This window comes from Monodelphis domestica, chromosome 4, assembly GCF_027887165.1.
Source record: "Monodelphis domestica isolate mMonDom1 chromosome 4, mMonDom1.pri, whole genome shotgun sequence".
Taxonomy (NCBI): domain Eukaryota; kingdom Metazoa; phylum Chordata; class Mammalia; order Didelphimorphia; family Didelphidae; genus Monodelphis; species Monodelphis domestica.
The window spans coordinates 350239070-350254918 of record NC_077230.1 but is presented as its reverse complement, the minus strand read 5'-3'; the positions used below and the strand labels follow the sequence as shown (position 1 = coordinate 350254918).

The following is a 15849-nucleotide window of genomic DNA, read 5'->3' as shown; positions in this document are numbered from 1 at the left end:
TCTGTTATCATGACTTGTAGCACCTAAAGAATACTGACAAAAAATATAGACCTTCTTTTAATGAGCAGCCTAAAGGAATTTTTATAATTTCCCCAAGGCAATCAAACCTGCTCCCCTCTTCCTATTCAATTCTGTGACCATTTCATTGTCCAAATATAGTGTCTGACATCTATAAATCTATATTTATCCACCAATCTAAAGACATACACACATATACACACAGATGGACAAGTTTTACAGATTATTCTTCCTACTACATATCATGGTCTGAATGATAGGCATTCTTCATCTCTTTGGTTTTTCATACATGGATAGTTAAGCCAAAACCTTCAAATTTAAATGATGAATCTTGTTTAGGAAGCTCTGCAATATTCTAGGGCTTGAAATACAATGTCATCCACATACAAGGGCATTTGAAAAACTTCACCATCTCTGGGAAATCTTCTCTCAAGTTGGATTTTGTTAAATTTCCTCCAAGAGAGCAGCAAACACCTTTGGTAAGTGACATTTTGATATTAACAATCAGTTTGTCAATATTTCTTCTAAAATGCACAGGAACTGAACCAAATTTTCTAAGAAGAGGCTAGTAAGGACTAACAAGTATTATTACAAGCTAGCAAGGAGAACAAGTACTATCATCTCTTTACTAGGTCTGTTCTAGTAATACAGCTGAGATTGAAATGTTGTGTCTAAGAATCTAAAACAGCCCAAGAACTGCTGGCCATTTTTAGAACAAAGATAATTCCTTTGTCTCCCCATGTGTTGGGACTTCTGTTCCCACTAATGAGGGAATAGCTATTCTTTCTCCCCAGAAATGATGCCCCTGGATTCCATCCCAGTCCCCAGGGAGTACTCACAGAGAGGGGGCCCAAACAACACTGTGTCTAGGGCTTTCAGCTGTAGCTTTTGTCTGTGACTCCAGTCAGTCATCTTAAGAACAGTACCTGTCATAGTTGCATTGGTAATCGCTAACCTATAGAGAAAAAGAGCAAATTCAAATTAATAAATTTCCATTCAACAAACGGTAAGTGGTACCAAGGCCCCCTAGAGACCACAGAGAAGATACAAATCTTATTTCCTGTGGTGAAGAAGTTGCTACCTTTGAAAGTAGTACATTTCATTTCTGAACAACTCTAATGACTAAGATATGTTTTCTTATACAATTCTAAATTTTTACTGCTTTACAACTTCTACCCATCTGTCCCTGAAACTTCCCCTCTGGGATGAAACAAAATAAGTCTAATCCTTCTTCCACATGAGGGACCTTCAATAATTTAAAAATAGGTGTTAACTTCTCCTCAAGTTTTCTGTTCTCGAAGCTAAAAATTCCAATTACTTCAAAATATCTACACAAATCAAGAACTCAAAGACACTTCACCATCCTGGTTGCTCTTTTATTAACATGCTCCAGATTATCAATGGCCTTCCAAAACTATGGTGACTAGAACTGAGCATAATACTCATGATGTGGTCTAACCAGGGCAGAATACAATGAGATTATCACCTCCCTATTTCTTCACATCATGTGGGTTTCCCAACTTTACCTTAATACCAGTACCTTAGTGCCTTCTCTCTTTCTCTCTCTCTCAATTTATATATATATATATATACATATATATGTATATATATATATACATAAATTATCTCTTATTTATCCAATATATAGCTTGTCTGTATATATTAATTTGCTTGTCATATTCTTTCTGAGTCTGTGAGTTACTTGGGATGGCCTGATTTTTGCCTCCTTTTTATATCCTTAGTACTTAGCCCAGTGCCTGGCACATAGTAGGTATTTAATAAATGCTGATTTTTACCAGAAAGGTTTCTCTGGGCTGTGAGAATTCATTTACAATATTTCTCTAGTGGATCTTTATGGTAGTGCAATTCAGTAGGAAAAAAGTGCTAGATGTTTTGACTACCACAGTTCAGCTGCTTATTAAGTCAGTTTCTTCTTCTGTTAAATAGGAACAGTAAGATTAGTACCACCTCCCTTACAAGACTGTTGTTATAAAAAGTACTTTATGAAACCTAAAGTGCTATAGAAATGGAAATTGTCTTACATATGTCACATCCTACTGTCCTATGTTGAAGGCAGTTTCAGTTTTATTTTAGATAGCATTTTCATGTTCTAATCTAGGCAAGATATAGATGGGAGGAATGACATAATATCTCCCTTTCTGTTTTGCTTAAACAACATTATTAATTTGCATAAAAAGCTTAAAAAAAAAGAAAAAAGCCTGAAAAATTAAAGGTCATATACAAATTTATAAGTGTAGGTGTTATACTCCACTTCTCACTTTCCTCCACCCTGGATGGCCAGTCAGTTGCAAAATCTTGTTTTTACTTTCAAAACATTTCTCAAATGTATCCACTTCTCTCTATTCATATGTCTAGAACCCTAGTTCAGCCCCTCACTGCCTCTGGCCTAGACTACTGAAATAGTCTCCATGCCCCCAAAATAATTCCTCTCTAACCTACTGTCTACACAGCTACCAATGCTGAACTTTGTAAAGTGAGAACACGACCATGATATTCATCTAATCAAACTCCAGTGGTTCCCAATAGCCTTTAGCCTCAAAAATAAACTAGTCTTTAAAGTCTTTCACAATTGGGTCCCAACTACCTTTCTTGTCCTGTTATATACATTGCTTTCCCTTATTACCCTCTTCAATCCATATAGGCATTCTTGCTTTTTCTTGCATACATGACATTCTGTCTTCTTTGTCTCCAGACCTGGAAAGTTTTCCCTCCTCCCCACTTTTTAAAAATTCCTTGCTTTCTTCAAAGGACAACTCAAGGCTTTTACATGCATATATGTGCACATACACATATGTGCAGCTAATTGACACAGTAGATAGTGCGCTGAGTCTGGAAGCCCAATTCAAATCCAAGGTCTGGAGGCCCTATGGCCTCCAAATATGGGGTCAGACTCTAGTTATGTCACCCTTGGCAAGTCACTTAACTGCTATTTGTCTCAGCTTCCTTAACTGTAAAATGGGGATAATAATGTACCTACCTCTCAGGGTTGCTGTGATATCAAGAGATAATATTTGTGGAGTACTTGGCACAGGGCCTGGAATATAATAGGTACTTAATAAGTACTTGTTCCCTTCCCTTTCTCTTCCCCCTTGTTGACTGATTACTCTCCCCTGATACTGATGGGGGGGATGAAGGGGAAATGGCTGAGGAAGAGGAGGAGAGAGACAAATGTAAGCACCTTGAGGGAATGACTATTCCTTTTTGTCATCATATTCCCAGAGTTTACTGAAGTGCCCTACAGATGGTAAACTTAATAAATGGGTACTGAAATAAAAGAAGGGCAAAGCAGGGATGAGAAGATAAGTTGATAGGGAAGGAGAAAGAAAAGCAGAAGTGGATTAGAAAAAGTAGCTCCTGTACCTTAACTGCTTCGGTCTGATCCTTCCAAGCCATTATATGTCATCTTCACTCTCCCTCATTCCACATATCCTATCAGTTGCCAAATATTGTCATTTTTACTTCGGGACATTATTCAAGTGTGGTCCTTCCCTGTACGCATATGGCCACTACTCAGTTCAGGTCTTTTTCATCTCCTCCCTGGACTACTGCAGGAGAAAGGACCCAAAGGACAGCTTGGCTTTGAGTTCCTGTCTGCTGTTGACTACCTGGGGACACTGACCAAGTCACTTCACCTTTGTGGATCTCAGTTTCTTTTTCTGTAAAGTAAGGGGATTGGACTGGCCTCTGGGGTTGCCTTTGCATCTCTAAATCCATGCTCCTAAGACTCTAAGGGAAGAACAGGAGAAGGAGCAGAGAAGAGAAAAGATAGGATTAAGAGAAGAGTAGAAGAAGGAAAGGAGGAGGAAGAAGAGGAGGACTAAGGTCACTTTTACATAATGTTATGAGGTTTACAAAACACTCTGCCCATGATAATTTTGTGAGACAGAGAGTGCATTTTTCTTTTACCCTATTTTTCAGGTCAGGAAACTGAGGATCAGAAAGTTAACTGATTTGCTCGTGGTCAAGAATCACAAAACCAGGCAATACTGGAATCAGGAAAAATGTCAGAGGCTTTTAATTTCAAGTACAATGGCCCTTCTAACCTATAAAGTTGCCTCTAAGAAGGGTATCAAAAATAACAATTTTCAAAATCTAAATTACATGCATAACCCAAAAAATTAGAGTTAATTTTTTCTGGTTTCTACAGACTCCTAACATAACTCTGAGATTCTAAGCATCTGTTACAGTCATCAACTGAACTCCCAGGCCAGTTCCTTTGAGGGGAAGTGAAGTCCCAGGTAATATATCTGTTTTGGAGAGTAGGTGAAAGCCAGGAGCCAGTCCTCTCATTGATCATGGTACAGAAAAGAAGTGATTCTGAGGAAGACTACTTCTAAACACAGACCCGAGTTCAGAGAAATGCCTCAAGCTAGATGGGACACCATCACACTAGTTTATGGTATGACTGTCTTCTCCCTCTCATTGCCCTCCCTTCCCTTTACCCCATGCAGACCTTGGCATTGCATGGCCACTGAGCTGCAGTCTCCGGAAGGTTTCCTCATACTGTGGTAACTCCACATATGTGATCAGCCACTGTACCACCTCATCCACGGTCCAGTTGTATACTGTGGGAGAAAAGAGTCAGGTGCCATTAGGGAGAACAGACCAAGCATATCATCCCTTCCTCATCCTTTCAGAAGACAAGACAGTGGAATATCCTTTGTACAGTTAAGTATATCTCTTTTCACTTGGGGTTAAAGGGAATCCCCCAACCATTTTTCAGTTTCTCATACCTAAGCCTTTCTTCAGAATGGTCCAAGGGAACTCAAAGGCCTGTACTTACCCAGTACAGAGGTCTATAGTTACAGGATGTTATTCATAAATACCTACTGTTATGTTTCTACAATCTCTCTCCTCTAAAATGTCACAATATTCTGTACCTCTTATAGGCAAGGAATCCTATTCTGCCTGGCACTTAAGTGATTGTGTTCCTACACTAAGGTTCTCTTCAGATACTTCTTAGTAGTGCCTGTGCCCTTGAAGGCTATGGACATAGGATATAAACTTTGACAGATCTTACCAAGTCAGAAAGTTTAGATATAAAGATGGACCAGATGTCTGTGGTCTGAAAGCTTGACTAGGGAGGAAAGGTACATTATCAGAAGATTGAACCTCAGGGGAGGATATTTTTCTTGATCAAAGCAACTCATGAAGACTATCTACAGAGGCACAGAGGGACTGAACATTGTGCGAATAAAGGGAAACTTTGAATAGTTCTCAAAGTATGATGTACTCCCTGGTGCTCCTGGAGAACCTTCAAGAAGTCCTTGAGATCAGAAACTATTTTCATAATAATAGTAAAATGTTTTAATTTCTAAACTGGTAAATAGTAATAGATTTATTCCACATAAGAAAAGCTCTTTGAGGGGTCCTCAGTAATTTCTAAGGGCATAAAAGGGTCCTAAGCTAAAAAGTTTGGAAATCTTGGACCTATACCAACAAAATCATGAACCTTATGAACTAAATTTAAAGTATATATAGGTCTCATATAACCCCTACCAGATTAAGTTCTATAAAGGTAATTATTACATTTTATTCACCTTTGCATAGTACTTAAGGTAGGACTGGTAGCAACCCAGGTGGGCTTAGTACAGACTTGCTGGACTGAATTGAAGATGAACATAGTAATAAGTCTGGAAATCTGTTGGTGCTCAATATAGAAGTTCTGATTTAAAACAAGGGACCAGAAAACAAGTTTCAAGAGGGAAGCTATACAGAACACCAAAGGGTAAATAAAGATGATGTAAGCAAATGAAGACAAAGGAAATAGTTACCAGGCAAGTCTGGACAAAGACAGGGGGATGAGCAGGGGAGGGGGAAAAGATTCTAGGAGCTTGCAGAAGTGCAGAAGGAATAAGGGTGAATTTAAAAAGGACAGGAAGAGAGAAACAAAACTGGTTCCCGGGGATGGATTTGGACCTTAGGATTGAAAGAAGCATGTTGATGATGGCTCAATATTTCAAGGATTCATAATTTCATCAGTATAAATCCTGACCTCACCAACATAGTTTTTAATACTCTACACCTTAGACAATTGTTTCATGAGTTGCTATGGCTATAAAAATTCATCACTTGTGATGAATTCTCTCATAAACTTCTCTACAAACAGTTAAGTTTGTCCTTGGGAGACAGACTCATAGTCCATCACTATGCTCGAAACATTTTTTAGTATTGCAGGGCTTGCCAGAGCTTGTATACCACTAATATAACCTCTGGGAACCCAGGGTCACCAATAAGCTAATAGAGAAAGATTTCAATCAAGGAATAATAAATAATAATAGCATCTCCCATTTATATATGCTTTGTGGTTTACAAACTGTTCTCATTCTTGCATTCAACAAAGATTCATTAAGCATCTATTCTGTAATAAAACATGGTAAACACTGGGGAATACAGAAAGAAAACTAAGAAAGGATGCTTTCAAATCCTTTATTTTATTTGAGCCCTATAATGTTTCTGTCACAGATAGTAGATCTACAAAGTACTTTCCTCACAACAACCTTATGAGGCAAGAAGAATGAATATTATTATTCCCATTTTCACAAAATCACAAAATGTTAAGGATTAAATCAGTTTTAAGATCATCTATTCCACTTCTATTTATTTTTATTTTATTTTTTAAACCCTTACCTTCTGTCTTGGAATCAATACTGTGTATTGGTTCCAAGGCAGAAGAGTGGTAATGGCTAGGCAATGGAGGTTAAGTGATTTGCCCAGGGTCACACAGCTAGGAAGTGTCTGAGGTCACATTTGAACCCAGGACCTCTTGTCTCTGGGCCTGACTCTCAATCTATTGAGCCACCTAGCTGCCCCCTCTATCATTTTTTAAATGAAGAATCAAAGGTTCACAGGAGTTAAGAGACTTGTTCAAAGTTATGCTCTAGCTTTGAGTAGAACCTAGGTCTTTTGGCATTCTTGTGTAATGCTCTTTTGTAGAGGAGGAAGGGGAAGCTCAAAGAGGTAATGTAAATAAACAGGAAGAAACTTGAACCCAGATCTTTTCCTTCTAAATAAATCTTGTTCCTTGTCCTCTACACCATGCTACCTTCTTCAAGAAGAATAACACAGTTAGGAAATGGTGGAACAAGATAATAGAAGGGGTGAAAGGGTAAGGCCAGAGATCAGTGCCTATAAAAACCCAAGAGAGGATGATGGGATTTTGTTCTCAGAGAAGAATAAACTGGAAAGATCTTAAGTATGTGATCATTTCCATTCCCTAGAACAATACTGGGAGAGACTGACGCTAGAGGCTAAAGAGATAGGAAGAAATGACGCAAAAAGGCAAGTGGTGACCTGTGGAATTCCTTTGGCTGCCACTCCCTCCCACACAAAGGGAACTTTCAGTTCTGCCATTGAGAGAGAGAGAGAGAGAGAGAGAGAGAGAGAGAGAGAGAGAGACAGAGAGACAGAGAGAGACAGAGAGAGAGAGAGAGAGAGAGAGAGAGAGAGAGAGAGAGAGAGAGAAAGAGAGAGAGAGAGTTGAACAGGAGGTAGAGAGAAGGGAACTTTTTGAATTTTATTGACACTAAATTCATGTAAGGGACCGACATCTGCCAACAGTGAAGTATTTGGCATCTAATTTCTTGGCCTTTAGTTTCTTCATCTTTAAAATGATTGGTTAGACTAGATGGTCTCTGAGGTCTCATCCAGGTCTAGATCTATAATCAGATAATCTAGATAAGAGTTGTCAAAAACACATGGTTCACAATACTCCCAAGTGTTCCAAAACAGATATAATTGGTAAACAACTAAATAAATAAAAACACAATAAAACATAGATAACATCACATTTTAAAATTAAGTCAAGGGGGCAGCTGGGCGACTCAGTGGATTGAGAGCCAGGCCTAAAGAGGGGAGGTCCTAGGTTCAAATCTGGCCTCAGACATTTCCCAGCTGTGTGACCCTGGGCAAGTCACTTGACCCCCATTGCCTAACCCTTACCACTCTTCTGCCTTGAAACCAATACAAAGTATTGATTCTAAGATGGAAGGTAAGGGTTTAAAAAAAAATTAAGTCAATATAAAGCCCACTGTGATCCTTATGTATGGATTAGTGGCCCTCTATTATAATTTAACACCTCTGATAACAATCACAATAACAATAATAGTAAATTTTTTTTTCCAGGCATCATGATGGAATAGTGTTGGGCTCTGAGAAAACCCAGATAGTAGAATACTGCAACAGCCCAGACTAGAGGTAATGACAGTCTAGTGGTAGTAGTGTTAGAGGAGAAAATGTGACATATGCGAAAGATGTCTTGAAGATAAAATCAACAGGATTTGGCAACTGATTAGATATGGATGATAAGAATAAGGAGCCAAGGATAACCACCCATATGTTACCAGTCTGGGTACCTAAGAAGATTCTAGTGACTTTAACAATAATAAAGAAGAGGCCCAGAGATAGGAGGTCCTGGGTTCAAATCTGGCCTCAGACACTTCCTAGCTGGGTGACTCTGGGCAAGTCAACCCCCATTGTCTAGTCCTTACCACTCTTTTGCCTTAGAACCAATACACAGTATTGATTCCAAGACAGAATATTAAGGGTTTAAAAAAATAATATGAAAAAAGTTAGGAAGAAAAGATAGTTTACAGTGAAAGAAAATTCAATTTCAGACATGCTAAATTTAAGACATCTACTCATGCCTGTCTATAAAACTCCTAAGTGATGCCCAAATCTGATTAAAATGTAATTAGGAAACATTTAACAAAATAAATAAAATTATAGTATAATACACATCATGTTAATTTGTGGTTTCCTTAGTCAATATGTGGCCCACAGGTATTCATTTCTATTTGATTTTTACACACCCCGGGGATATCCAGCTCAAGGTGTCCAATAGGTAGTTAGCGATATGAGACTAGATGTCAGCAAAGGGCTGGATAAGTATGTTTAGGAAACAACAGCATATATGATAATTTAATCCATGTGAATTGATGAGATCACTAAATAAAATACGATGGAGTGAGAAAAATGTATAGCCTGTGGAAGACATTGTTCATGGTGACTGAGTATGACCTAGATATAGATCCAACAAAGGAGACTAAAAAGAAGGGTCAGTCAGGAAGGAGAACCATGAGAAAATGTGTCACAAAAATGTAAAAGAGAGTATCGAGGAGAAGCAAGTGATTGACAGTGGCAAAAACTACAAAAATGGTCAGAAATATTGAGGATGGAGAAAAGGCCACCAGATATGGCAATTAATTGATCATTAATGACCTCAGACACAAACTAGATGTATGATTTTAGGCAAGTCAGAACCCCAAATGCCTAGACTTTACTGCTCTTTTACCTTGGAACCAATATTTTGTATCAATTCTAAGACAGAAGGTAAAATTTTTAAAAAGATCATTAATAAGTAAGGTGGGAAAAGAATTAGAGAATGGCATTCTCAAAAGGTTTAGCCACAAAGAGCAGACACAAGGGACAATAGCTAGCAGAGATGGGATGGATCAAGTGAGTTTTGAGGAATTGGGGGAGATATGATCATGTTTATAGGGAATAAAGGAACAGCCAATAGGCAAAGAGAGATTAAAGTTGTGAGAAAGAAGGAAAGATAGGAAGCAATCTGTTGAAGAAGGTGGGTTGAAATGGGATCACTTGTGCATGTAGAGGAGTTGGCCTTGACAAGGAGGGAGGGCAATCTCATTATATAAGATTCAAGTGAAGGAGAAAATTGCAGCAAAAGGCATCTGGGAAACTTGAATTGAAGAGGAAATGGAAATTAGCTCTCAATGATGGTCTCAATTTTTTTCAGTGAAAAACGAACAAGATTTTGAGCTAAGATGATGGGCTATGGGGAAGTTTGAGAAGGGATAAAAAGCTGCTGTAATAAGTGAGATAGTGAATTAATTCAGTTAGTGCAAAAGAATTACTTTACCTCAGTGAGAGACTAATTGAGATTATTTAGCATAATTTTTTTCAGTTAGCAAGGTTGCATGATTTTATACAGTTTTGCTTAGTAGCATATATGTAGAAATGAAGTCAATAGATAGTGAGAATAATCCAAGGCTAAAAGTTTGGCAGTTCAAGAAGGCGAGCTACTCAAGAAAGGAACAATGTAAAGTGAACTGGTTCATGAAGAGGTCAAGTCAGGGAAGGAAAGAGAGTGTAGCCAGTTTAGGGGTAAAGACCTCAGAAAGAACTAAGGGGCCATGTTATCAGAGGTCACAGTAAACATGAAAATCAGAATATAAGGTTTTAAGACAGAGAAAGAGGTGGAATGACATAGACCATGATTCAGAGAAGAGAATTTAAGAGTCCATGAACATAAAAGTGGCATATTTGTGGGCAATAGCAAGATCAAAAAAGAGTATGGGGGTAGCTGTGTGGCTCATTGGATTGAGAGCCAGGCCTAGAGCCAGGAGGTCCTAGGTCCAAATCTGGCCTCAGACACTTCCCAGCTGTATGACCCTGAGCAAGTCACTTGACCCCCATTGCCTAGCCCTTACCACTCTTCTGCCTTGGAACCAATACACAGTATTGACTCTAAGACGGAAGGTAAGGGTTATTTAAAAAAAAAAAAGAAAGAGTATGACCATCTCTCGGTGTAGGTGAAGTGAAGGAATAGGTCATGAGAAATAAGCAAGCTGAGGAACTGAGAGGTAAAGATGTCTGAAGAATATTAATATGTATGCTGAAGTCCCTAGAATGAGGGCAGGAATTAGAGAACCAAGCACTGAAATCAGAAAAGAAATAAAGAAAATATCCTGAATGCTGGTTAGTGGAGGAATTAAGGAAAGAAATAAAACTTTTAAAGGAGGAAATTAAAAAAGAAAAAGAAAATCATGGAGTGGCCTCAGCCCCTTTGCAGGAACCCACAAATCAATCATTAATGTGTTACTTCGGTGGAAAAAGGGACACATAATGATGAACTGTAGGAAGTGGAATTAGTCAAATAGAAATAATAACAACATTAGAAAGAATACCAATTACAGAAAGAATACCAATTACAGAAATAATAATCTAAATGAGGCAACTGATAACTCACACCAAAATACCCAAAATGGGGCTTGTCCACACTACACACAGGGTGATAATTCCCCTCAGCGTGGGGTATTCCAGAAAACTGGCCAAGGATCTTTATGAAGGTGTGAGGGGAGGAATAAAGACTCTGGAATCAGAGAGTGAAATCTTTGATTTCCCAGACCCTAATGTTTTAACTCATTATCCCAGTTCATCCCCCCCCCACCCTAATGAACCTCATATAACCCTAAAAGTTGGAAACATGTATTTTGATTGCCTCTTAGACAATGGAGGATCCAGATCAGTATTAATGAATAAACCTGATTCTGAGTGTGATTCTATTGGTTTGCTAAACGTAGTGGGGGTATCAGGGCCACCCATAAAAACTCCAAAGCTTTCCCCTTGAATGGTGTCTGTGGAACCCTTATTAGTAGAACATCCTTTCCTTCTAATGCCTAGCTCTCCTATAAATTTGCTAGGGAGAGATCTTTTATGCAAGTTTGGAGTCACAATAATTTGCTCTCCAGATGGCTCTATGTCACTAGAATTGCCCAAGGAATCCTTAACTTTGCTCCCTGTACTTCTTTCAGACAGTCAGAAGATGAAGGAGCCTCCTACTCCCACTTTTGAAATCCCAGCTGATACACCTGAGTCTCTCTGGGCCACATCATTTTCCAATGTTGGCTTATTTAAATCGGCTGTTCCTGTTCAAATCAAAACAAAAGGTGGCCCACCTCCTTTCATTCTTCAGTATCTTCTATCAAAAGAGGCAATTGAGGGAATTACCCCAGTGATAGATTAATTGAGCAAGGAATAATAATTCCATACAAATCTGAATATAATACACCTATCCTACCTGTAAAAAAAAAAAACAACCTAAAATTAAGCCCCGATGAGAAAACTGTCTATAGATTTGTCCAGGATTTAAGGGATGTAAACAATCATGTCATTGACATCCTGTAATTCCAAACACAGCCACAATTATCTCTATTCCCAGCACAGCAAAATATTTAACTGTGGTAGACTTGTATTCAGCTTTCTTCTCAATCCCTATTTATGAGAATTCTAGGAATATATTTGCCTTTACTTGGAAAGGTTCTCAATGAACCTGTTGTCCTTTACCCCAAGGGTACGTGGACAGTCCCACATTGTTCTCACAGATTTTAACACAAGATTTAGCAAATATTAAGTTTAAGGAAAGCTGTTTGATACACTTTGTAGATGACTTGCTCTTGGCCTTACCAAATGCCACAATATGCCAGGAAGAGAGCAAACATCTCCTTTTAGAGCTGCATAAGAGAGGCCACAAGGTCTCAAAAAATTCAGTGGAGTTGCCCCAAAGTGAAATATTTAGGGTTTATTTTAACTGCTCTCCCTTAACTCCCCTAAGCATATTGAAAATATTCAGAAATTGAGTGCACACTCCACTAAGAAATAACTGAGGGCAATTCTTGGAGCAACAGGGTTTTGTAGGCAGTGGATCCCTTGCTATGAGGAAATTGCTAAACCTCTTATAGCACTAACAAAAAATTCAGTCCCTGAACCACTTAAATTAGAGGCTGAAAATCTATCAGTTCTTTCTAACTTAAAACAGGCTATCCTGTCTGCCCCTGCTCTAGGTATTCCAGATTACAAAAAGTCATGTGTATGTGCATGAATGGAGAGGGGTGGCGTCAGGTGTTTTAACTCAAACTTTGGGACCTCCTCAGGGCCCAGTTGCTTATTATTTAACCCAGCTAGATCCAGTAGCTTTAGGAGCGCTACCATGTCTTACAGGCATAGCTGCTACAGCTTAATTGGTAACTAAATCTGCTGATTTGGTCTTGTTTCCCATTAACCATAATGTGCCCATATGAAGTAGAAGCATTGTTGCTAAGACATAGAACACAGACATTTTCTGATCAAAGACTTGCTAGGTATGAGGTAACCTTGGTCAGTAATGAGACTATTACCTTAAAAAGCTGCACATTTCTAAATCCTGCAACCTTGCTTCCTGATTTACCAGTTTCAGGAGAACCACTGCACAGTTGTGAATCTTTAGTGTCCGTGGCAGAAAAACCTCGAGATAATCTCCTGGACACTCCTTTAGGTAATCCAGACTTAGTCTTATTCACTAATGGTTCTTCTTTCATGAGGGATAGCATACACTACACTGAAGCTACTATAGTCACAGAATTTGCCACTCTGTGGTCAGCTTCACTGCGCTCAAGGTGCACAGCTGATAGCTCTGAAGCATGACTATATAATTGCCAAAGGTAAGGAGGCAACAATTTACACAGACTCTAGATATGCAGTGGGTATGCTATGGCTTCAAAAAGGATTTTTAACATCAGCTGGAAAATGTATAGAAAATGGAGAAATTATTAATGAAGTTCATTCTGCCCTTCAGCTCCCTAAAGTCCTAGCTCTGCCTATATAGGTGACACTGACTCTGTCTCTAGGGGGAATGACCGGGCAGATACTGCTGCAAAGCTGGCCACCTCAGAAGGGCCTGAGTTAATTTTAACATTGGCAACTAGTAATGAATTAAATTTAACCCTTCCTTCTAATGAAAAGGAAGTGGGAAAATGGAAACATAAATTTAAAGCAAAAATTGATCAATTGAGTATGGGTATCATCTGAAGGAAAACCCCTACTCCATAGAAATTTTTATCACCAAATATGACAATCCATTTACAAAAATGGTCACTTTGGTAACCAGGGCATTGTAGACTCTATTAAAAGAGTTTGGATAGCTGGTATAACTACTATTGCCTCTAAAGTGTGTGCAGCCTGCCACACCTACCAAGCATATAATCAGCATGCCTTCCATGACAAACCTTTTGGTGGGAAAAAAAAGGCTTACACACCTTTTAAACACCTACAAATTGACTTTATCTCTATGCCAAAGGGTGGATAGTATAAATTTTGTCTAGTCATAGTGAATCAACTGACCAGATGGCTGGAAGTGTTTCTGCCCAAGCAACAGTGGCTTTTGTTGCCAAAGAGCTCTTAAAAGAGCTTATTCCTCACTTTGGCCTGCCTGCACATATTGATTCATATGGGGGAACTCATTTTATTGATTCAGTTTTATCTCAGATATATTCTTGTTTGAGGGTAACTCCCAAATTTCATGTACCATATCATCCCCAGAGCTCAGGTCAAGTTGAGAGAATAAATGGGGATCTTAAAACTATGATGGGCAAATCATACACGGAGACTCGTTTAAAATGGCCTGAAATTCCCCCTCTGGCCCTATTTTATCTTAGAAGCAGGCCCAGGGGAGATCTACACATCTTACCATTTGAGATACTTTTTGGACACCCCCCTATCCAGGCTAAGCCTTTTTCTCCTGCATACACATCATTACTAGGGGGAGACACTTCTATTGCTTCATATATACAGGCTTTACAGATCAAATTGCAAGAACTAAATGGAAGATCCTATAGATTTCTTGCTCTATGACCTACACCTAGGAGACAAGGTGCATATTAAGAACTTCCAGCACACTAGGGGAACTCAGCCTGCCTTGGAAGGTCCATTCCAAGTCCTGCTAACCACTCTAACAGCTATCAAAATTGGAGAAAAAGATTCTTGGATTCATTGCTCTCATGTAAAGAGAGTACCTTCTAATGACATTGAGTGACTATATCCTGTCACGCTTATTGTATCTGCTGATTGTTTTAAGATTGTATTTTGTTTTTAAGTTCACATATTGATCTAATCTAATATATTCTGTTATACTATATCACTTTAAGTTACTGTGTTTTGGTTATATGTTCTGTTATACTATTTTTATTTGCACCATCTTATCATCTTTATTTGTACTGTCCTATTCCTGGAATGGAGATAATACGATTGTAAAAGTCCATAGTCTAGTTGGGCAAACCCTTTCCATGTCTTGGCCATAAGTCCTTAGGAATACTGTATTTGTCACTAGATTCACTGAGGTCACATATTGCCTGTACAAACTTTTATACCTTTTTGCCTTTGTTAATTGACACATAGATGATGAATGTACTCCATCAAACTGGTTGCAACCTGTATTAGTAACCTTTGGAGAATTTTATGAACTCTTATGGTTTTCAGGATTTTGGTACTTCTTTGAATGTGCATTAGCTGCTGTACTACTTTTTTTTTTTAAACCCTTACCTTCCATCTTGGAATCAATACTGCGTATTGTTTACAAGGCAGAAGAGTGGTAAGGGCTAGGCAATGGGGGTTAAGTGACTTGCCCAGGGTCACACAGCTGGGAAGTGTCTGAGGCCAGATTTGAACCTAGGACCTCCTGTCTCTAGGCCTGACTCTCAATCCACTGAGCTACCCAGTTGCCCCCTGTAATAGTTTCTCGGTAACCGAGGATGACGATTGTCTTTGTGCGCTTTCATCTGTGATGTAGATGAGTGTGCATAAAAACACTTGTGCATGAAGATTTAAGTGGAAAAGTCGATGCACAGAGACAGTCCCACTCTCTCGGCGCTGGAAGCCTGGGTCTAGTGGCACGAAAAATCGTTACACCTGGAGACTTCCTCAGCTGCATTGGATGGCCGTGTTGTCTTTTTGCTCCAACACGCCCTAAGCACTCCACAGTGCTTTGCTGCATTGCCCTCTCTGCCGCTGAACCTTCTTATTGGTTTCTTCCGTCTGTTCAGCCGAAGCAGTCTTCACATGCTGGGTGAGCAAAGCCTTAGTTCACCAGGGGTCTATGACCCGATGGCTACCTTCCAATTACCCAGGTTCACCTTGAAATCATCATTAGCCTTTTTATTTCCTTTATCCTTTTCCTATTCCTATCCTATTCCTTTATCCCACATGTCTAATGTCCTATTCCTATCCTATTCCTTTATCCCACATATCTAATAAGGT

At 38.9% G+C, this 15849-nt stretch overlaps 1 protein-coding gene across 12 annotated transcripts in view; it reads right to left on the bottom strand.

Moving 5' to 3' along the window:
- The window catches only part of STIM1 (stromal interaction molecule 1), a 251736-nt gene that overhangs the window by 59159 nt on the left and 176728 nt on the right, over positions 1-15849 (bottom strand). For all 12 annotated transcript variants that reach the window (XR_008911451.1, XR_008911450.1, XM_056795066.1 and 9 more), the window contains 2 exons: positions 4493-4604; positions 858-973 (listed from right to left, as the gene is read on the bottom strand). Coding sequence is in view for 10 of the 12 variants with exons in the window: in XM_056795066.1 (XP_056651044.1) it covers positions 858-973; positions 4493-4604 (228 nt within the window). In the remaining 2 variants the exon portion in view is untranslated. The remainder of the gene's footprint in view (positions 1-857; positions 974-4492; positions 4605-15849) is intronic.